We start from the raw sequence: 18,046 nt of genomic DNA, 5'->3' as shown, positions 1-18,046 counted from the left end.
GATTGAAATTATTGCAGGTATTAAATAAAAAAAAAACGATATAGAAATTGTTAGTTAGTACTGAACACGCCGGCAAAAGTTATTATCTAGTGGAACAGTTATTTGAATACGAGTTCATAAATAATGAAGAGTGTGTACAAAATGGACAAAACTCATAGCTAGTTTGTAAATCAACATTTCTGATTTTTTCCAGGAAGAAACTAAAAAACGGAAATGAAAGTAACTAGCCTCAAGTGGGGCTAATTACGAATGGGGAGCTCGCCGCATGTTTGGACATTTCATCAGGCTGCGCGTTTGAGAGTATGACTGTCTCAGTTGGTGTCTAGACTAAATTTCAAAAAAACGTCAATACCGTAGTGCCATGCCTGAAACAACAAAGTTCTTAATGGAAAAGGGTGTAGTCGCCATTCACGAAAAAATAAAAAAAGAAGAGTCGCGGCGCTGGTATACTTATACCAATATTCCCCTTCAATTCAAAGGATTTTTTTATACAAACACGGTATCTGTTAAAACTTAACAGCCGAAATATTATCATGAATCGATTTTTATCACGGAGCATGACTCCAAATGGCTCAAACTATTGTGTATTTCTCAAAGACTTGCAAAATGGCACTCACATTCGTGCGTATTGTGAATATCTCAAGAAAAACCAACTTAGTATTTCTGTTTGGGAAAAAGTTGAAACGATGAATACCTCAGAAAAGGGGACATGTATGCGACTGAATAGAGTCAGTCGAAGCCAACGGAAACCAATTTTTTCAACTTATGGATTTAGACTGTCAGTTATTAATAAGGTGGAAACAAATTGATTTTATTTTGGAAAACTTGTCTATACACTGTTTTGTGCTTTGTAATCATTGAAATTTTATCTCGATCAACATATTATTGAATTATTACCCAACTTTCATTTGTTACAAATTATGTGATGACAACTTCGGAATTAACGGGTTAGTGTGAGAACTACGTGTTTAAAAAAGTACTGCAACGGGAATACCCTAAGAAAAAATAAAACTTTCAATTCCGAATAACAAATCAGTATTTGTGCTAAACGAATCAGTATTTGTGCTAAACAAATGGCATATACCAGTGTCTGTTAAAAAGATGCAGAAAATTTAATTGCACACTTTGCTATTTGAATAGGGGGGTCCTGGACAAATAGAACGTCCATGCAAAATCATACAAGTATATTAGCAATTCCTAGTCTTCACAAAATATAGTGGAAAACATATTCACACCTTTTTCATATTCTGCATGATAGAGACTCAAGGACAGAGAAATATGAATTACGATTACGTTTTTTTAATATTATTTCGAGAAAGACTTACGATATTTCAGAATATTCGACATTTCACGGTAACTTCAAACTCGATTAAAAATAAACAGAATAAGCTCGCGAGTCCAAACTTTTTTCTCGTTTCAACTTTCAAATCCAGTGCGTTTTGGTTGGATTTTGGATGTCAGTTTTTGTAATACTCTATGACAAATGAGAAGCTCTTCGTAATTAAAATAGTGCAGAACGCTTGATTGTTGAGTTATGAATTTCTATTTTTAATGATATGATACTTGTACTTTCAATTATTTCAAGTTTCATATAAATGAGTTATTTGTTTGCTTTGAAGAATTGAAGAGCATTTTCTCCATAGCCTCACAGCTCAATTCCTACACGGATTTGAAACCATATAAAAAGAGTATGCTGAAGGATATCTAGAACAAAAAATGGCAAAATGCACAGTCCAAACTCGAAGAAATCAAAACAGCGATAGGCTCGTGGGATCGTGGAAGTCTGAACAGAAGAAAACAAGTGATTGTCACTCGACTCAGAATGGGACATACTAGGCTTACCCATGATAGAGAGATAGATAGAATTTATTGACTATACACCAATTTACATTGGATTGATAAGTCAAAAACAGAACAATGTTAAAATAATAAAACAATAAAAACAATTTGAAAACATATTCAAACCAAGCAACACTGAAAGTAAGTAGTACACAGTACACTGTTCATTGACAGTCCGAAATGAATTCTGAAATACTGAATACCCTAGATAACAGATAACATTTCAATTTTGTTTTGGATCTGAACAGGTTTGACTGATTCTTCAAGTCATCATGTAGCATGTTGAAAAGTTTACCGCATCATATTTTGGGGTTTTTTTATAAGTCGAGTAGTTGACAATTTCCAATATGAATTGGTTTTATTTTATTGACATATTTGCAAGATTCTCGGAAACCCAAGTGAAATATCAATCGTATGACTCTTTTCTGTGCTGTGAAGGCTGCTGCTGCCAGTAGCGGGACCATAAACTATAATATTATGACTAATAGAAGAATATACCAATGCATAGTGAACGCTCATGAGACCTTCTTCATTTAAACAGCTCTTTAAGTTTCTCAACGCAAAGAAGTGCTTATTCAAGGTGGAACATAGTGACCCAGTGCATTTGTCCCATTTGAGGTTTTCTTCGACGATTGTACCCGAATACTTGGGACTTTGAAATGTGATTGATGAACTGTTTATATACAGGTTTTCGCCGATGGCTCTTCCTGTAGTCGATATGTGGAATTGAATAACATCAGTCTTTGAATAGTTTATTATTGAACTGTTCTTCTGACACCACTGGTCGAATTGCTTCAATAGATTTTTTGTTTTAGCTACTAGTTCACCTCTGTTAGGGCCAGATATCAAATTTGTGGAGTCATCTGCGAATATGTAAACCTTTCCACCTTTCAAATATTCGGGAAGGTCATTTATAAATAAAAAAAAACAATGGACCCAGGTCGCTACCCTGAGGGACTCCTGAGTCCACTAAGAATTCATCAGATGTTTTATCAGTCACTCTAACTATCAGTTTACTCCCTTCTAGGAATGAACGGAACCAGCTCTCAATTTTCCACGTATACCGAGTGCATACATTTTTGTCAAGATGAAATTGTTACGAAGAGAAGAAGAGTTACGAAGTATGAATACCTGAAAAAACTCTAGGACGACATCAATGGAAGAATATTATTTGCTTTGAACCTCATTATGAAATTGAAACTACTACCTAATGATTTGTAGTAGTCATACCCCGGCGCTAATAACCATCAGGTGAATGCGACTCATTGTAAATAAAAAAAATCCTGCAAGGTTTTTATGTTTCATCATTAACTCACAATTAACTGTAAAAAATGTATTTAGGATATTTCACTTAGAAAGGGTTTTGTCCACAATCGTCAAAGGAGTGTCATCAATGGAAGCAAAATGACGTTTGAATTTGAAAGAGAACGTAAACAATGTTGTTCTTCAGAGACTACGTTCGATTTCGAAGAGGAATAAAAGTTATGACTACACCTGTATTTCGGAAAACTGCATTTGTACTGCTGGTTATTTCAGTCGTCCATTCTTGCAGTTGGCAGTCTGGCAACGTTACAAAACGGAATCTTATCACAGAAGCCCTCCATAAAACCGGAATAGCACAACTATTCAATAAAAATCACCAAACAAATGCATATAGATTCATAATAATTATGATAATATTATGCTACATATTTCTCCAACTCGTATAAACTGAAAACTTAATTGAACCTCATTAAATGAAATATTTATTTGTGTAATATTTACAGGAATATTAGCTTTTTTCTCTTCGCTGCATTGGTAGGATTGTAGCTGGCGCAGACGAGCAGATCAAGTTATTATGATTTATTTCCTCAATAAATGAAAGCAGACAGCAGTATGTCTCTGTCTGGTAAACATACCTCCTTCATTTAAACAACATAGAAAATAATGATCAATAATTTCATAGCAGAACTGCTGAATATATTCCTAGTATTCTTATTTCGACTGTATAATTATACCGGGTAATGAATGACGAATGTCAGTTGTCTTCAGTAATTATAATCAATATAGAAATACTATCCGATATCTGTTATAAATGTTTCGTTGTATATTTCAATGAAAATTCTTCATTAGTGTTCGTGAAAAGTTAATATAATTTTATAAAGTTTCTTTAAAATCAACAAGACCTAGAATTACTATCCGTAGGTCATATGCAGATATTTTTATGAACAGAAAACAACGATTCATATTTGATAATCACTATTCGAAATATTTTCCGACGATGACAAATTTAGAAAGGCACAGCAACTATAGATGTTCTAATAAATTATTGCACCCGCCATAAACTTATGTTTTTCCAGTGACGACAAAAGTCTCTATGAGTAGCTGAGTGTAAATACTTGTGTGCACTTTTGAACAGAGTGACAACGCCGAATAGTTATATGGATTTCTCCAAAACTATCAGAATATGTCACTTTTTTTATAAGTGTAGGAAAAGTCGCGTTAATTTAACTCAAAAAAAGGAATTGTGTCTGTAAATCAAAGATACTCAGTTTTGAAACTACGAATATTGAAGACAGATCATTTGTCGGTATGATATTCAAAACATTTTCAAATATATTAAAATATAACTATGTTCAAAACAGTTGAAGCAAAATATGGGTGGATACAATATCCAATTTAATTTCACAAGAATAATCTATTTCAGGATGAATTCATGCAATTTAAGAAAATGTTGACTGCGTACAACAGGCTTGCAGAATTCACATAAAACCAGTAATAAAAGCTTAACCATGAACTTGTTCATCCTGTGCAACTAGAATTTTGGTGACCTGAACATTCTTCTCATGAGTACTGAAAATTGTCTATTCTCAATTTGTACAAAACGTCAGTTATTTTGCATCTTCTCAACGTTTCAAGCTGTTAAAACGGTATATTGAAATGACAAGTGAGTTCGTTTTATATTGCCAAATTCACCTTCATCCTATATTTCTGAAACTGATATATGAACAATGAAAATAGCATAAAAGGAATCATTTGAAAAATATTATATTCAATAAAACTGTATAAGAACATTCAATCCAATTAATTCAATCTTAACAGAATTGAATTAATTTTTAAAGAAAACAGACAAAAAATAAAAATATGTTTCTGAAAAAATATCTCTTTGCAATGTTTGTTTTCGATACCTTGTTGATGGAATCTTGAAGCTCATAGAATAATATCTGAAAAATCGTGTCAAACTGGAAAAGTTAGACACGTTAGATCCGATATGAAAAAACCAACAAGTTGTACCTCAGAGTTCAGTTATTGGGCCTTAACTATTTTTAACTTATGTGAATGATCATCATTAAGTATATGGTACCTAGTGTATCCTATTTGCCGACGACATGATTTTAATTTGTTCTCATAAAGACCATCAACAACTGAAAACAACATCTTCGGTTATCCGAGTAAAATCTAAATTTTGGTTTGAAGCGAAAAGACTACCGCTCAATGATGATGAAACTCAGAATATTACATTCTCTACTGCCCCCTCTATAATGGAAAGAAGTGTGAAGTTCTTGTATACAACCATAAATGGAATATTAAACCGGATACATCATATGAGAATTTTAGCGAATTGTATCTACAGAGATCATTTTCATCCACTGTTCGTTTCAAAATTCTATCAAAACCGTCTATATATACTCAAAATACTGTGATTGGAATCCATCAACGAAAAAATGATTTGATTACACATTCTCAAATACACAGTTATGGTTCAAGACCGGCCAAATTGTCATAGACTTCTTGTCTCACCATCTCTGTGATATTTTACCAAATGAGCACTTTTCCCAAGCCCGCGTCGAGAAGAGTATTGCATTTCTGGTGATTGAGAAAAGTGCTGGTTAATGGATTTATTCTACGCCAGAGGTTGCAGTTTTACATTTCATTTCAAAAAATATGGAGTCTCTCAATGCAATATCATTCAAAAGAGTTAGTTTTCAAATATTGTTTTCACTTAGTGTCAGACCATTTGCAAGGTTTCTTAACGTACTCTGGAATGTACTCAGCTTATGGGATTTATTATAAATATTTAAATATATGCTTTTTATTGAAGATTGATTCTTCTATTTTATTCGACATCTTTTGTCAATGTGACCGACTTGGTATAAATATGGCATTTTTATGTATCATAGTCAGATAAATTTATATCCTAGTCTTTTCTATTCTATTCTCCAAGGTGATTCTGCTAATCTAAAATGGGTCATATGATTCTATCTAAGGAAATGGATATGATACCATCTATTTCATTACAAAACACAACCTGTTTTCTAAATCGTTGAACATTTTTTTAACTACTTGTCCCCAAAGTCGATTACCAGAAAGAATCAGTTTAGCTCATATTCACCGGCCACAACCCGTTTCAGGACGGAAAAACAAGAAAAAACCTAAACGACCTAGACTCCCGCTCCCTACCGTTGGGGGTGCGAGTGCATATGCGCGTGGGGATGCTGGGGGTGGCCGTAACCCTGGTGCGACGGGGGCAGCGGACTGGGACACGCTTGCGAGTAGCCCCCGTGTTGCGGCGACCCCCCCAAACCCAGATGGGTCTGTTCTAGGTGCGAATAGTGACCCTGGCTAGCCAAAGAGTGCGGGTGTGCGTGTGTGTGCGGCGAGCCGTACACCATTTGTCTTACTTTGGAGTCGTCGTCACTGATGTTGTAGGTCAGCTCGGTCTCTTCGAATCCGGTGGCCGACATCCGCTGGTCACCGCCCGCAGAGCCGGCGGGGGGGTCCGGGGAGTTCAGGCAGGTTTGGATGAGGGCCTTCCCTGTACAGAGACCAAGAACTGTTAAAGAAACAATACGATATCGGTTTTTTGGTATTAGTGGATTAAAAGTATCGAGGTGCAGGGAATTTATATGTCGCTGCAGGAATTTATGTCGGCGGACGCGAGCTGAGAACGCAAACTGGCTTGTTTGGTGGAAACTGCCGCTAAATAGTACAGTCGTATATGTGAAAATTTTGATACATCTATCGTTTATTGTACAGTGACATGAACACTTCGAAATCAATTATTTATAGTATATCCAACAAGATATCACAACGTGTATGAAGATACTATGCACATTAATAATTTCTCACGAATATTATTCCAAAATAATCTACATTGAATAATACTTCATTCAATGATTCATAAATTTCAAACGAATAGTGATATTAAAATTAATGAAGCTTGCATACAGGATTGTTTTGAATGTCTGAAATGTACGTAAAAGACATCTTTTTCAGTACTTTTTGATAAGAAATGCATCACTTGTCGCCAAAAGAACAATACAACTTTTTTTGTTTCGAAAAAATCTTTCCATTTTTTTAACAAAGACTTTTTTATTTTTTGAAATCGGATCTGTCATTACTTAGTGATTAGAAGTTTCATATTTCATTCATTAGCATTAGCTCCAGATGATATGAAGTTTGCTTACAAATTCGTTTCTAACATTATCAGAAAATTTTGATAATAACATTCGATTTTTGCCATAGCAACAGAGAAATTCAGATTTTAGTTCAATCGAAACTTCAAACTACCGATTATCAATAATAATCGACAGTTCATACTCTCGATGAAATATAATCGATAGTTTCAACTGTCAATTATAGATAATTAACAGTTCAATCTATCGATTATAGATAATTGACAGTTCAATCTGTCGGTTATAAAGTATCCACCATTTGATTTTTCGGTCATAGATAATAAATCAACAGTTTGATCCGTCGATTATAGTTAATCGACGGTTCAATCTGTCGATTATAGATTACCCAACGTTTGATATTTCGGTTATAGATAATAGACAGTTCGATCCGTCGATTATAGTTAATTGAACTGTCGATTACAGACAATCACCGGTTCTAACTGTCGATTATAAGTAATCGATTATAGATAATCGACATATTCAACTATCGATTATAGATAACTGACAGTTCAACCTGTCGATTATAGATTATCCACAGTTTGATCTTTCGATTATATATATTCGACAGTTCGATACGTCGATTATAGATAATCGACGGTTCAAATCGACGCGACGGTTCAAACGGTCAATTGTACTTCAGCAAAAACTGTCGCGGTCAATGCCTACACCATAAAAATTTTTCGCGGTACTAATGGAACGAAATGTTTTGTTCTTCAGAATTTTTTTCGACTTCCAGCCTACTACCCGGTATTTCTTATTTTCAAATGATATTTTGTGGATTCCAAATTTGCTTTGCATAAGACAAATTGGAATACTTGGAACTACAGAGCTCGTGGTGACAAAACCATGGTGGTATAAAGCTTATCGCCCACTTGTTCGGCACAGCACAGCGCATCCCGTCAAAATACGGGTAGGATTGGAACAATGAAAATGAATGGACCAGCACCCACTAGCCCGGCACGGCACAGTCAAGACCGCCGAAAAGGATTCCAGCTCTCCGATCGGAAATACTGGAAAAATTTCCCCTCGTCTTCTTTCAGATCGTTGGAAAGATGAAACTCTCCCAGGTTTGCCCCCTTTTGATAAATGAGATGGACCGACAACATTCCTTTTTGTGACTATTGCTCTTGAAATCGAACAAACAGCACCTTCAGTATGCTGGTTGTAGTTGAACAAGTTGGCGATGACACTTGGCATCGAGCGGTGACAGAAACATATCTATCACTAGCAGTTCTGACGAAGAAGTCGTCATTATAGTGGCCGCATTATTGAATGTAGAAGAAAATAGTCACAAAAAAGAATGTTGTGGGTCCATTCCATTCATCAAAAGAGAGCAAATCTGGGAGAGTTTCATCATCTTTTCAACGATCTAAAAGAAGATGAGGAGAAATTTTTCCAGCATTTCCGAACGACTCCAGGCAAATTTTCAGATGTTCTGGACATTCTAGAGCCGGCCTTAACATAGCAAAACAGAAAAGCAGAAACTTCCCAGAAACTTTTGGACAAGTTAATGCTGGCAAGCGCTGGCCGGCGACGGTCAGGATCGGAGAGCTGGAATCCTATCCGGCGGCGGACGCTCTTGGCTGTGCCGTGCCGGGCTAGTGGGCGGTTGTCCATTTATTTTCATTGTTCCAATCCTATCCGTATTTTGACGAAACGGGCCGTGCTGTGCTGTGCCGGGCAAGTGGCGATAAGCTTTAAACTGTAAAACAAACCACATTTGCTAAGAGTTTCGGTAAATTTTCGTTATGTGGACACCCGGCGATTTTGAAAAAATTTTTGACTGTACTTACGTATTTTGATGCGTAGATTACGAATCCGTAAGAAAAAAGCGGCGCTCTCCCTTATTTAAAAAGTTACGGCCCTTCAAAGTTCAGAAAAGGGCAACTTTTCAGCCTTCTTTTTCACTAAATAAACTATTTGAAAACACAAGCATTTATTCACTAGGTCACCTTTACACTTTATTCCTCCTTCTTTAACACTTTTCACTTCAATAATCAACATTTTTCTTATAAAAATGTTGATTATTGATATTGTTAAAAAAATTTACGTTTTTAAGGTTAATGATATGGTTGGTACGACTGATGCAGTCCATATTCCTGAAGTAATTCAAATGTTTTTTACCTTCATTCTTTAGATCGTAAATTGGTTTTTGGTGGTGTATTACGAATTTGAAATAGTAGGCGACGGCAAATACCAACCGCTTTTTTCTGAAATGTCACTAGTAAAATAGAATAATGTCACCAGGAGAAGCATTCGTTTTTAAATTAAGTTTTTTTTAAAATAAATGTTGATTATTGAGGTGAAAAGTGTTAAAGAAGGAGGAATAAGGTGTAAAGGTGACCTAGTGAATAAATGCTTGTGTTTTTAAATAGTTTATTTAGTGAAAAGAAGGCTGAAAAGTTGCCCTTTTCTGAACTTTGAAGAGTCGTAACTTTTTAAATAAGGGAGAGCGCCGCTTTTTTCTTTCGGATTCGTAATCTACGCATCAAAATACGTAAGTACAGTCAAAAATTTTTTCAAAATCGCCGGGTGTCCACATGACGAAAATTTATCGGAGTTTCTATGGAATAGTGTGTATTGTTTCAGCAAACTGAATGAACTTTTTCAGTTTTATGAATTCTATGCAAAAAATACTTGAGCTTTCTTTTAGTTTCCACATTTTTGTGACTCCTTTACGATATGTCATATAAAGTCCGTTCGAGTTTTAGGTTGCCAAAATTTTATGAAACTTATAATGATTATGCTGGAAATATTATACAAAAAGCTGTTCCAGGGGTCGACATTTTATTCTTTCACTCCAAATTATTATGTAATATTGATTTAAGGCCAAGTTTTGGAGCATAAACCATCGATATTTCATATAAATGTTCTAGGAAATGGAAAGTGTAATTCCTTATTTGAAATTATGCCTCATTAGACTTTATATTACTTCAAATCACAGATAATTCTCTAACTTGATGTTTAAAAATATTTTCACGAGCCGAATGACTCAATAATTACTTTTTTTTAAAGATTTCAAAAGAAGTAATAGAGATTGCAAGTTCATAAAATTTTAAGTGGTCAGTTAGATGACTGATGACGATAAATTCAATATTCTCAATCACAAAATATTTATCTAACATTACATTTCATTTATAGAACACTACGAAAAACATAGATTATCATTCAATCATTAGGATTATTAAAGACACACGGCAGTACATTTTGATATTTCGATGATAACCAAACTTTCGTCCAATTTATACAACTATTTATTTTTTGCCGCTTGCGAAATCTACGTACATAAAATTGCATTGAACAAGTACGGTTTGAATATAGTGTCGGAAAGTTTTCGAGGTACGTGAAGTGTAGGCTTTCGAAATTAAGTCCACCAATGAGAAAATTTTAAATTTATGTGAGGTTTTCTAAAGCAGTTGCTGAAATTTTCAACTTATTAAAGTAAAGTAATTCAATTTTCACTTAATGGGTATACATGAGTGCAAATACGTTTCCTTGAGCGACATATAAATTCTATGCACCAATTAAAAAGTAGCATGCAACACAAATTGTTATCAATCATTCAACCCTCTTTGCTTCGTAATTTTTCATAATTCAGACATTTTCGAAAAATAGTTGGGATTCTGGAATTTATACCTCATATGTAAGTATCTGCTTTCAAGTATTCTACTAACTAAGTATCTTGTTCAACAAGCACGGAATTACACTGTTCCTAGGGTAAGTACGTCCAATATCGTAATTCACTGGAATCAATGGTTTTCATCAAATATTATAAGTTTGATGGGCTGTTCTTCACCCTCTAGACTTGAAAAAAGTATACTGTGACATAATGAGAAATTCAAGGTTTGGCGACTGGATGGATGTTCTCATCAGAAGATTCATTAAAATATTTATTTCTCATGAGTAGAAATTTTTTATTGAAATTGGGTTGATGGTGTTTTTTAGAGAATGTGAATATTAGGTTCGGAATTGCATTGTCTAAAAAAGTGTTGGATAATAAAGTGTCTAATAATGAAAAAAAATGAATATCTAGAGCACTAAAAATACTTGAACACAAGTATTTGAATAATATAAAAAAACATGATTTGAAACCTCTGATCGTCTAATGAATCTATTTAAAACATATTTTCCTCACCAGAACAAAAACAGTACAAAAATAGTTTCGTGTCTCCATGGTTCCATAATATGAAGACGACAACGTATCTCCACAATGACAGGGGCTTCTTCATTTCAATTACGTATATCATGGAACACATTTAGAATACCCGAAGAAAAGAAAATACATTTTTAGCTCCACGATGCCAAAAATTGGTAGGTCGAAGATACTGTAGTTATCTTGGCCCAAAGATCTGGAGATTATACTAATTAAAATATAATAAAATATAATAAATATAAAAATACTAATTAATAAACAAAATAAATGTAAATTCAAGAAAAACTGAAAAATTGGCTCAGAAATTCTGCAAAAACTTTGTTTCATCAAATTATTAATCAGCACATTTCCTAAAAAAATTTATATGTGATGCCTATTTACTAAAATATAATATGACTTTTATGAATGAGAATAAAACCCCCTGTAGAATAAACTCAAGAAAAAGTACTCAATTTCAATCCCATCAGTCATGTATATAGTTTATTTTCAATTTATTATGCTAATTTATTTTCAACAGTTTATATCTATTCATTGTATCGAATTCAATCCATTATGCTAATGTATAGTTAACAGTTCATGTCTATTCATTGTATAGAATACTCTTACATATATTTTATTAGTTTAGTTATAGTTTGGAATTTGGTAATATCGTTTTTTCGAAAATGTTGCTTCAGCGATGCCTACGTTTGTTTACCCAATCTCTGTTATATACACGTGACCAATAAAGTGAATAAACATTATTATTAACATTATATAGTGAAATTTCCAAAATTCGTTCCTAATATTGTAGAAATTAAATGTATTCTTTATTGAAAGAACGATAAAAATTAAAACAACAATTGTAGAAATATAGATTTGTGCCTTACTATTTTGGACTCGTTGATGATTTGTTAAAATTTCATAACACTTTTGTATTCACAGCTAGCGACGAAATTTCATCATATTTCTCACGAAATTTACACAAATGCTCCTTCATTAACAAATCTATTTTATTTTATTTTCAAATAAGCATCCATCAATTTCGAATAAATATTAATAAAATTTTGATATGTGGTAAAGTAAAATTTCCGAAACTTTCTTCAATATATGAAAACATGTATATGCATGAATGAATGTCCGAGTATAAGAGAACTATTTAAAAAAAAATCAGATGAATTTTCAAATTTCGCGAGCTTTCTAGGTACATTGGATTAGCGACTTTTTTATTTTTTTATGTTGGTACACCCGTCACGAACATATGTTGACAGTTTCAGCAGTTTCGCATGTATAGATTGTTGGTGAGAGGCATTAATGTTAGAAGTGTTTTGCGTATTCGACGATTTTCTGCTATAAAAAAATGGTCAAATAATTTGCATCAAGTTTTGTGTAGGAAAAATAAACATAATTTGAAAAACTGAAAAACACGCTTTTAAAGAACATCGAACTGAAAAGTTAAAAATAACTTTTTTTAAACAAGCTTAAAACAATAACGAACGAAAAATACTAGTATTAGGTATTGTAAGAAAAGCGACGGGCGCTTGATATACAAAAAATATGACACAAAGCTCCCACGCTTTTTTCGTTATTGTTTCAAGCTTATTTAAAAAAAAATTATTTCTAACTTTTTAGTTCGATGTTCTTTAAAAGCGCATATTTTAGTTTATTAAACTATATTTATTTTATATAAACTATGGGATCCATCAACCGTATACTGTTTAGAAAAATGACCATGTCGGGGCGCGTGTTAATAGAAAAAATACATTTTTCAAATGAAGAAATACATGTAGAGTGAGTTCGAATTAGATCAAGGAGGTTACATACAGCGCCATCTGCCCGAGAATAGATCAAGCAATAATGTCGATATATCAAGGAGGTTACGTACAGCGCCATTTGCCCGCGAATAGATCAAGCAGTAATGTCGATAATTCTGTCAAATACAGATCCAGATATGGAATGAAAAGGAGAGTTATAAAAAAACAAACATACATACATACAAGTGAAGCTAATACAAAGCGTGTAAAAATGGAATAAAGTGCTCCAAAAAATTTGAAATGTTGACAGTAGCATACGGTGATTGTACTCTTAGTTAAATAAGTGCTTACTTTTCACAGAAAGTAGAAATAAAATGTCAAGGTTTTGCTCACCGTCGAATCACTATTAGAGAAGTTTTTGGATTGTCTCATATCATGCATTTTTTTCAGAAATTCAGCACTTGATGCGTGTGGCAGAGATTTTCGTTGAAAATTTGCTGAATTTTAACCAAAAATATCGTCGCATGATCATCGCTCAGGAATTATTGAATGACGTCAACGGCGATCCATATTTGCCTAACAGAGCCATATGGTAATGACATCGAAACAAAAGTCCAATGAAAGAGCACAGAAGAACCAAGACCAAAAAAGCACGCAAAGTTCGATCGAATGTCAAGGTTTTGTTCACTCTTTTCTTTGATTACCGTGGTGTAATGCATCAGAAATTCTTGCCAGATGGTCGTACGGTCAATAAGGAGTATTATCTTGAAGTTGTACGCCGCTTGCGAAAAGCAATAGGAAGAAAACGTCCGGTATTATGAAAAAACAATTCATGGCTTTTGCATCACGATAATGCATCTACTCACGCGTCATCGCTTGTTCGTAACAACACCATATTCAAGCCTCAGCCACCGTATTCACCAGATTTGGCCCCTTGCGACTTTTTTCTTTCCCAGGATTGAAGGTACCCATGAACGGACGGCTTTTGGTGATGATTGAGGAGATAAAATCAAATCGCGAAGAAAGCTCAAGGACATACATCAAAGTGCTTATCAGAACTTCTTCAAGGATACGAAAAAACGCTGGTACAAGTGTATTATATCTAAGGGGGACTACTCTGAAGGGGGCAACACAATTGATCAATAAATAAACATTTTTTGAGAACAATTAAAATTCACATTATTTTTCTTCAAAATGTTAATTATACAAACAAGTTTTTAGACAATAGAAGTTTGAACCTCTAACATACAAAAAATTTTGAATTTTAGAATCATAGATTCTCATGAAAAACAAGCCGTGTACATCAAAACTGATATTTTTAATGAGAAAATTGGTTGTTCGCAAAATGTATACTGATTACACAGGCCAACAAAAAAAATGTTTTTGAAAACTTTGTTTACTTTAATAGCTGATTTTTATATATCTTGGTGTGCTGAATCCAAATCTTGTCTTATTTTTTTGTATCACCCATAGTTTTTGAGAAATTGATTTTTTTTATATAATTTAAAATATGTACGATATATGGTAAAATTAATGAAACACTATGTTAAATCACTTTCATGATTTTTATTTACAGTAGGTTATTTGATATAATGATACAGTGTTGTAATGTAGGTTTAACTAGTCAGATGGAATTGGTTTATACTTCCTTTCTCTTCTCTTTGAAGTTTCTTGTGTAGCTTTTCCTGCGTAAGTAGCTTGTTGAACTTCACGGTGAAGTCACCAACAGTAATCTCCCATCATGTTGATGTTCCAGCGGCCCTGGTAACGTTTTTCCATCAATTTAATATCTTGGTGAAAATGCTCACCCTGTTCCTCACTAACATCTCCCAAATTTTTCGGGAAGTAATCAAGATGACTGTTAAAGAAGTGGACTCTCAGGCTCATCAAACATCCTAGTTTCTTGAAATTCCTTAACATGTTAGCTACAATGGTACGATATTCTGGGTCTTTTGCATTTCCTAAGAATGTTTTAACAACTTGCCTGAATAATACCCATGCTTCTTTCTCACTTATGGTCATTGTGGTTTCAAAGTTTACGTCGAACATCATTTTTTGAATGTCGGGTCCTACAAAGACGCCTTCTTTAAGTTTATCCTCTGAAAGGTTTGGTAATTTCTGACAGAGATACTTGAAACAAGGTACATCTTTGGACAATGCCTTTACAAACTGTTTCGGATCTACAAAGTTTTTGCGGAGAATGTTCTTCTCGCCGGCTTTTAAAGGCTCCCTCACAGGCCAGTTCTTTCTGCACCAATGTTGATCCCTTGCTCTACTGTCCCATTCACACAAAAAAACATGAAAATTTGGTGAAACGGCCTAGCTGATCAAGAAGCATGCATTTTTCTTTCAAGTCACCACATATCATCCAACCATGAGCCGAATAGCCAATTTTTTTCAACACTATTTCTAGGTTTTCATAAACCTCTTTCATATATACAGAATGGCCAACAGGTATAGATGCATAAGTGTTACTATTGTGCTTTCAAACTAGTTTTGGAAGAATCAATAAACAGCCTCCAGTCTTCTTTTTTGTATTCAACACCAAACTCTTTGATCGGACCTGGAATGTCTGAGCAGTACACTAAATCACCTTCTTGTTCAAAAAATTTCGAAAACTGCTGCTCTCTCTTCCTATACACATATATGCTAGTTCCAACTACCAACAAGTTATTTTCTTTTAGTCTAGAACCAAGCAATTCAAGTTTTTCTTTTGTTAACCCAAAATCCCTGACTAAGTCATTAAGCTCAATCTGAGTAAACAGTTTAGGCTCTATATTTGCTGTAGCACATTGAAACTCTTCATCATCTTGCTCATCTATATCTCACAGTACATCAGAAAACATTTCAGTTTGAACATGGTGCCCTACTGGTCGGATAGCGGAAATAAGGTTAGGGTAGGTTATTACCATATTGTTTTTCGAGTTATGGCCAGTAATATCAATACTACAAAAGTAGCAATCATCAGTGTGGTTTCTAGGTTCCCTCCATACCATAGAAACAACGTATTTGAAAGATTTTTTCTCATTTTCTGACCATTTTCTAAGATCTTCAACACAAACATAACATACCCTATGCGGGGCCCAAGATTTATCCTGATCACAAAGTTTAATTCCAAAATATGAGAAATAAACATTTTTCACAAAGTCTGTAATGTTTCTTTGATGTTTTTTTAATAACAAACTCACCACAAATATAACAAAAAATGTTAGCAGAGTGCTCACAACCGCGATTAGACATTTGAATGAGCATATGTACTGGGAACCAGACAGTACATATATAGGTTGACAGTAAACAAAACATCAGAACAATATAATTCACCTTTTTCTGGACAGTAGAGGTATTTCAGCAGTGCTGCCAACTCTTCTACATCCAGGACAAATTATTTAACAATTTCATTTGTAGTATATAAAAGCTGTTAAATTCTGTAATAAATGAAAAAATTCAATATATTGATGTGCAAATGTAAAAGAAAGATAGGTGACACGGCTTAATAAGTGTCATATTTGGATTTAGCACTCTGAAAACAGAATAATAAGGCGGTATTAATACATAATATGAATATGAAGATATAGGGACACCTAGCCACCAAAACTTCTCATCCTTAACGGTGAAATGAAACAGTGAACATTTTTCACTTCAAAAAATTGAAAGCTGATTAATTCGGCAGTGAACTAGATAATGAATAATTTCTTCATATTACTTCCATAGAAGGAATAACACAAATTTACAAATTGATACCGTTATTATGGAAGAGAAAAATCGAAGACGGAATTAAGACTTCGCAACGAGCCAGTCCGATAAAATGCATGTATGAAGCATAATTTATCTAGATTTCTGTCGAATGAATAAGCACACAGAGAAATAGACCGCAACTAAGCGTTTCACACGTATTCAAATTAATATATCATGAGGAAGGATAAGTACAAGGTGGAGTGTGACGAGAATCTTGACACTTTGACTAGGATCCTAGTGCTAATTTGAATAATGCTAATGAGTGCTTAATCCAACATCTACTAACCAGTTCAATTGAGTTTATTATTAAACATGGTATCAGAAGCTCTGCTGAGTCGGTTTTTTATTTGGTCACTCTCCAATTAATAAAAAAAAGAAAGATTAAATAATTTATCAAACTGGAACATTCATGGAGGACAATTTTGTTACTTGAACTAGAAACACTATTTTGAACTCGAAACTTGTAATGTTTTAAAAAGCTCAAATGAGGCTTTTGGAATATTGCTAACAAATATAGAGCTCTGTTCTTAAGCATATTCTGAAGCTGTTAGATTCTATTCAGAAAAGAGCTGCCGGAGACCCAAATATCACAGGCAACTTCGACTAGCTGGAAACTCAAAATACAGTTGGGGATTTATCTCTATTTAATAAATACTTTCGACCGACTCAGCTAGTTTAATTTCAACGATGTCTATCAGAATTATGCGACAAAATTCATCTGCCATCGTTTCAAGGTTAACCTTAACATACTGCTTTTTTTGGACTCTCAAATATGGAGAAGTGGGTATTTTTTGGAACTGATTTCCTGAGTTGGTATTTCTGAATGACTATAATTAACAATGATTTAAATCCAACGTGAATAGTAACTTAAAGCACAGGTACTGCTCTCAGAGCGTTTTGAGAACTTTTATGGAGTGTTTGTGCATCTGTATAAACAAAGGTCTTATAATCCGATCATTGAAAGTAATAAACGCGAGTCAATGTGTCAATTTTTCAGCAAATAAATCGAAATTTAGGACGGATTTCGCGAATAACTCAAAATTGTTGTATTAAGTGAGAATGTAAAATGTAGCTGTCTGTAGACCCAACATAAACGGAGTAAAATTTTCGTTACTTCGAAATATCTCAAAAACTATCAACTGCTGCATTCATGA

At 33.9% G+C, this 18,046-nt stretch overlaps 1 protein-coding gene across 2 annotated transcripts in view; it reads right to left on the bottom strand.

The window, feature by feature from the left end:
• Window positions 1–18,046, bottom strand: part of bs (serum response factor blistered) — a 326,459-nt gene that overhangs the window by 251,697 nt on the left and 56,716 nt on the right. The window contains exon 3 of one of the 2 annotated variants that reach the window (XM_074177213.1): window positions 6,501–6,652. In XM_074177213.1, the coding sequence (XP_074033314.1) occupies window positions 6,501–6,652 (152 nt within the window). The remainder of the gene's footprint in view (window positions 1–6,500; window positions 6,653–18,046) is intronic. The other variant, XM_074177215.1, reaches the window with a different exon arrangement.

The sequence above is a fragment of the Leptinotarsa decemlineata genome, unplaced genomic scaffold (assembly GCF_025532065.1).
Source record: "Leptinotarsa decemlineata unplaced genomic scaffold, Ldec_3_MD MMD2_tig00002159_RagTag_RagTag, whole genome shotgun sequence".
In the NCBI taxonomy this organism is placed as follows: domain Eukaryota; kingdom Metazoa; phylum Arthropoda; class Insecta; order Coleoptera; family Chrysomelidae; genus Leptinotarsa; species Leptinotarsa decemlineata.
This window is presented reverse-complemented; position numbering and strand designations above follow the sequence as displayed.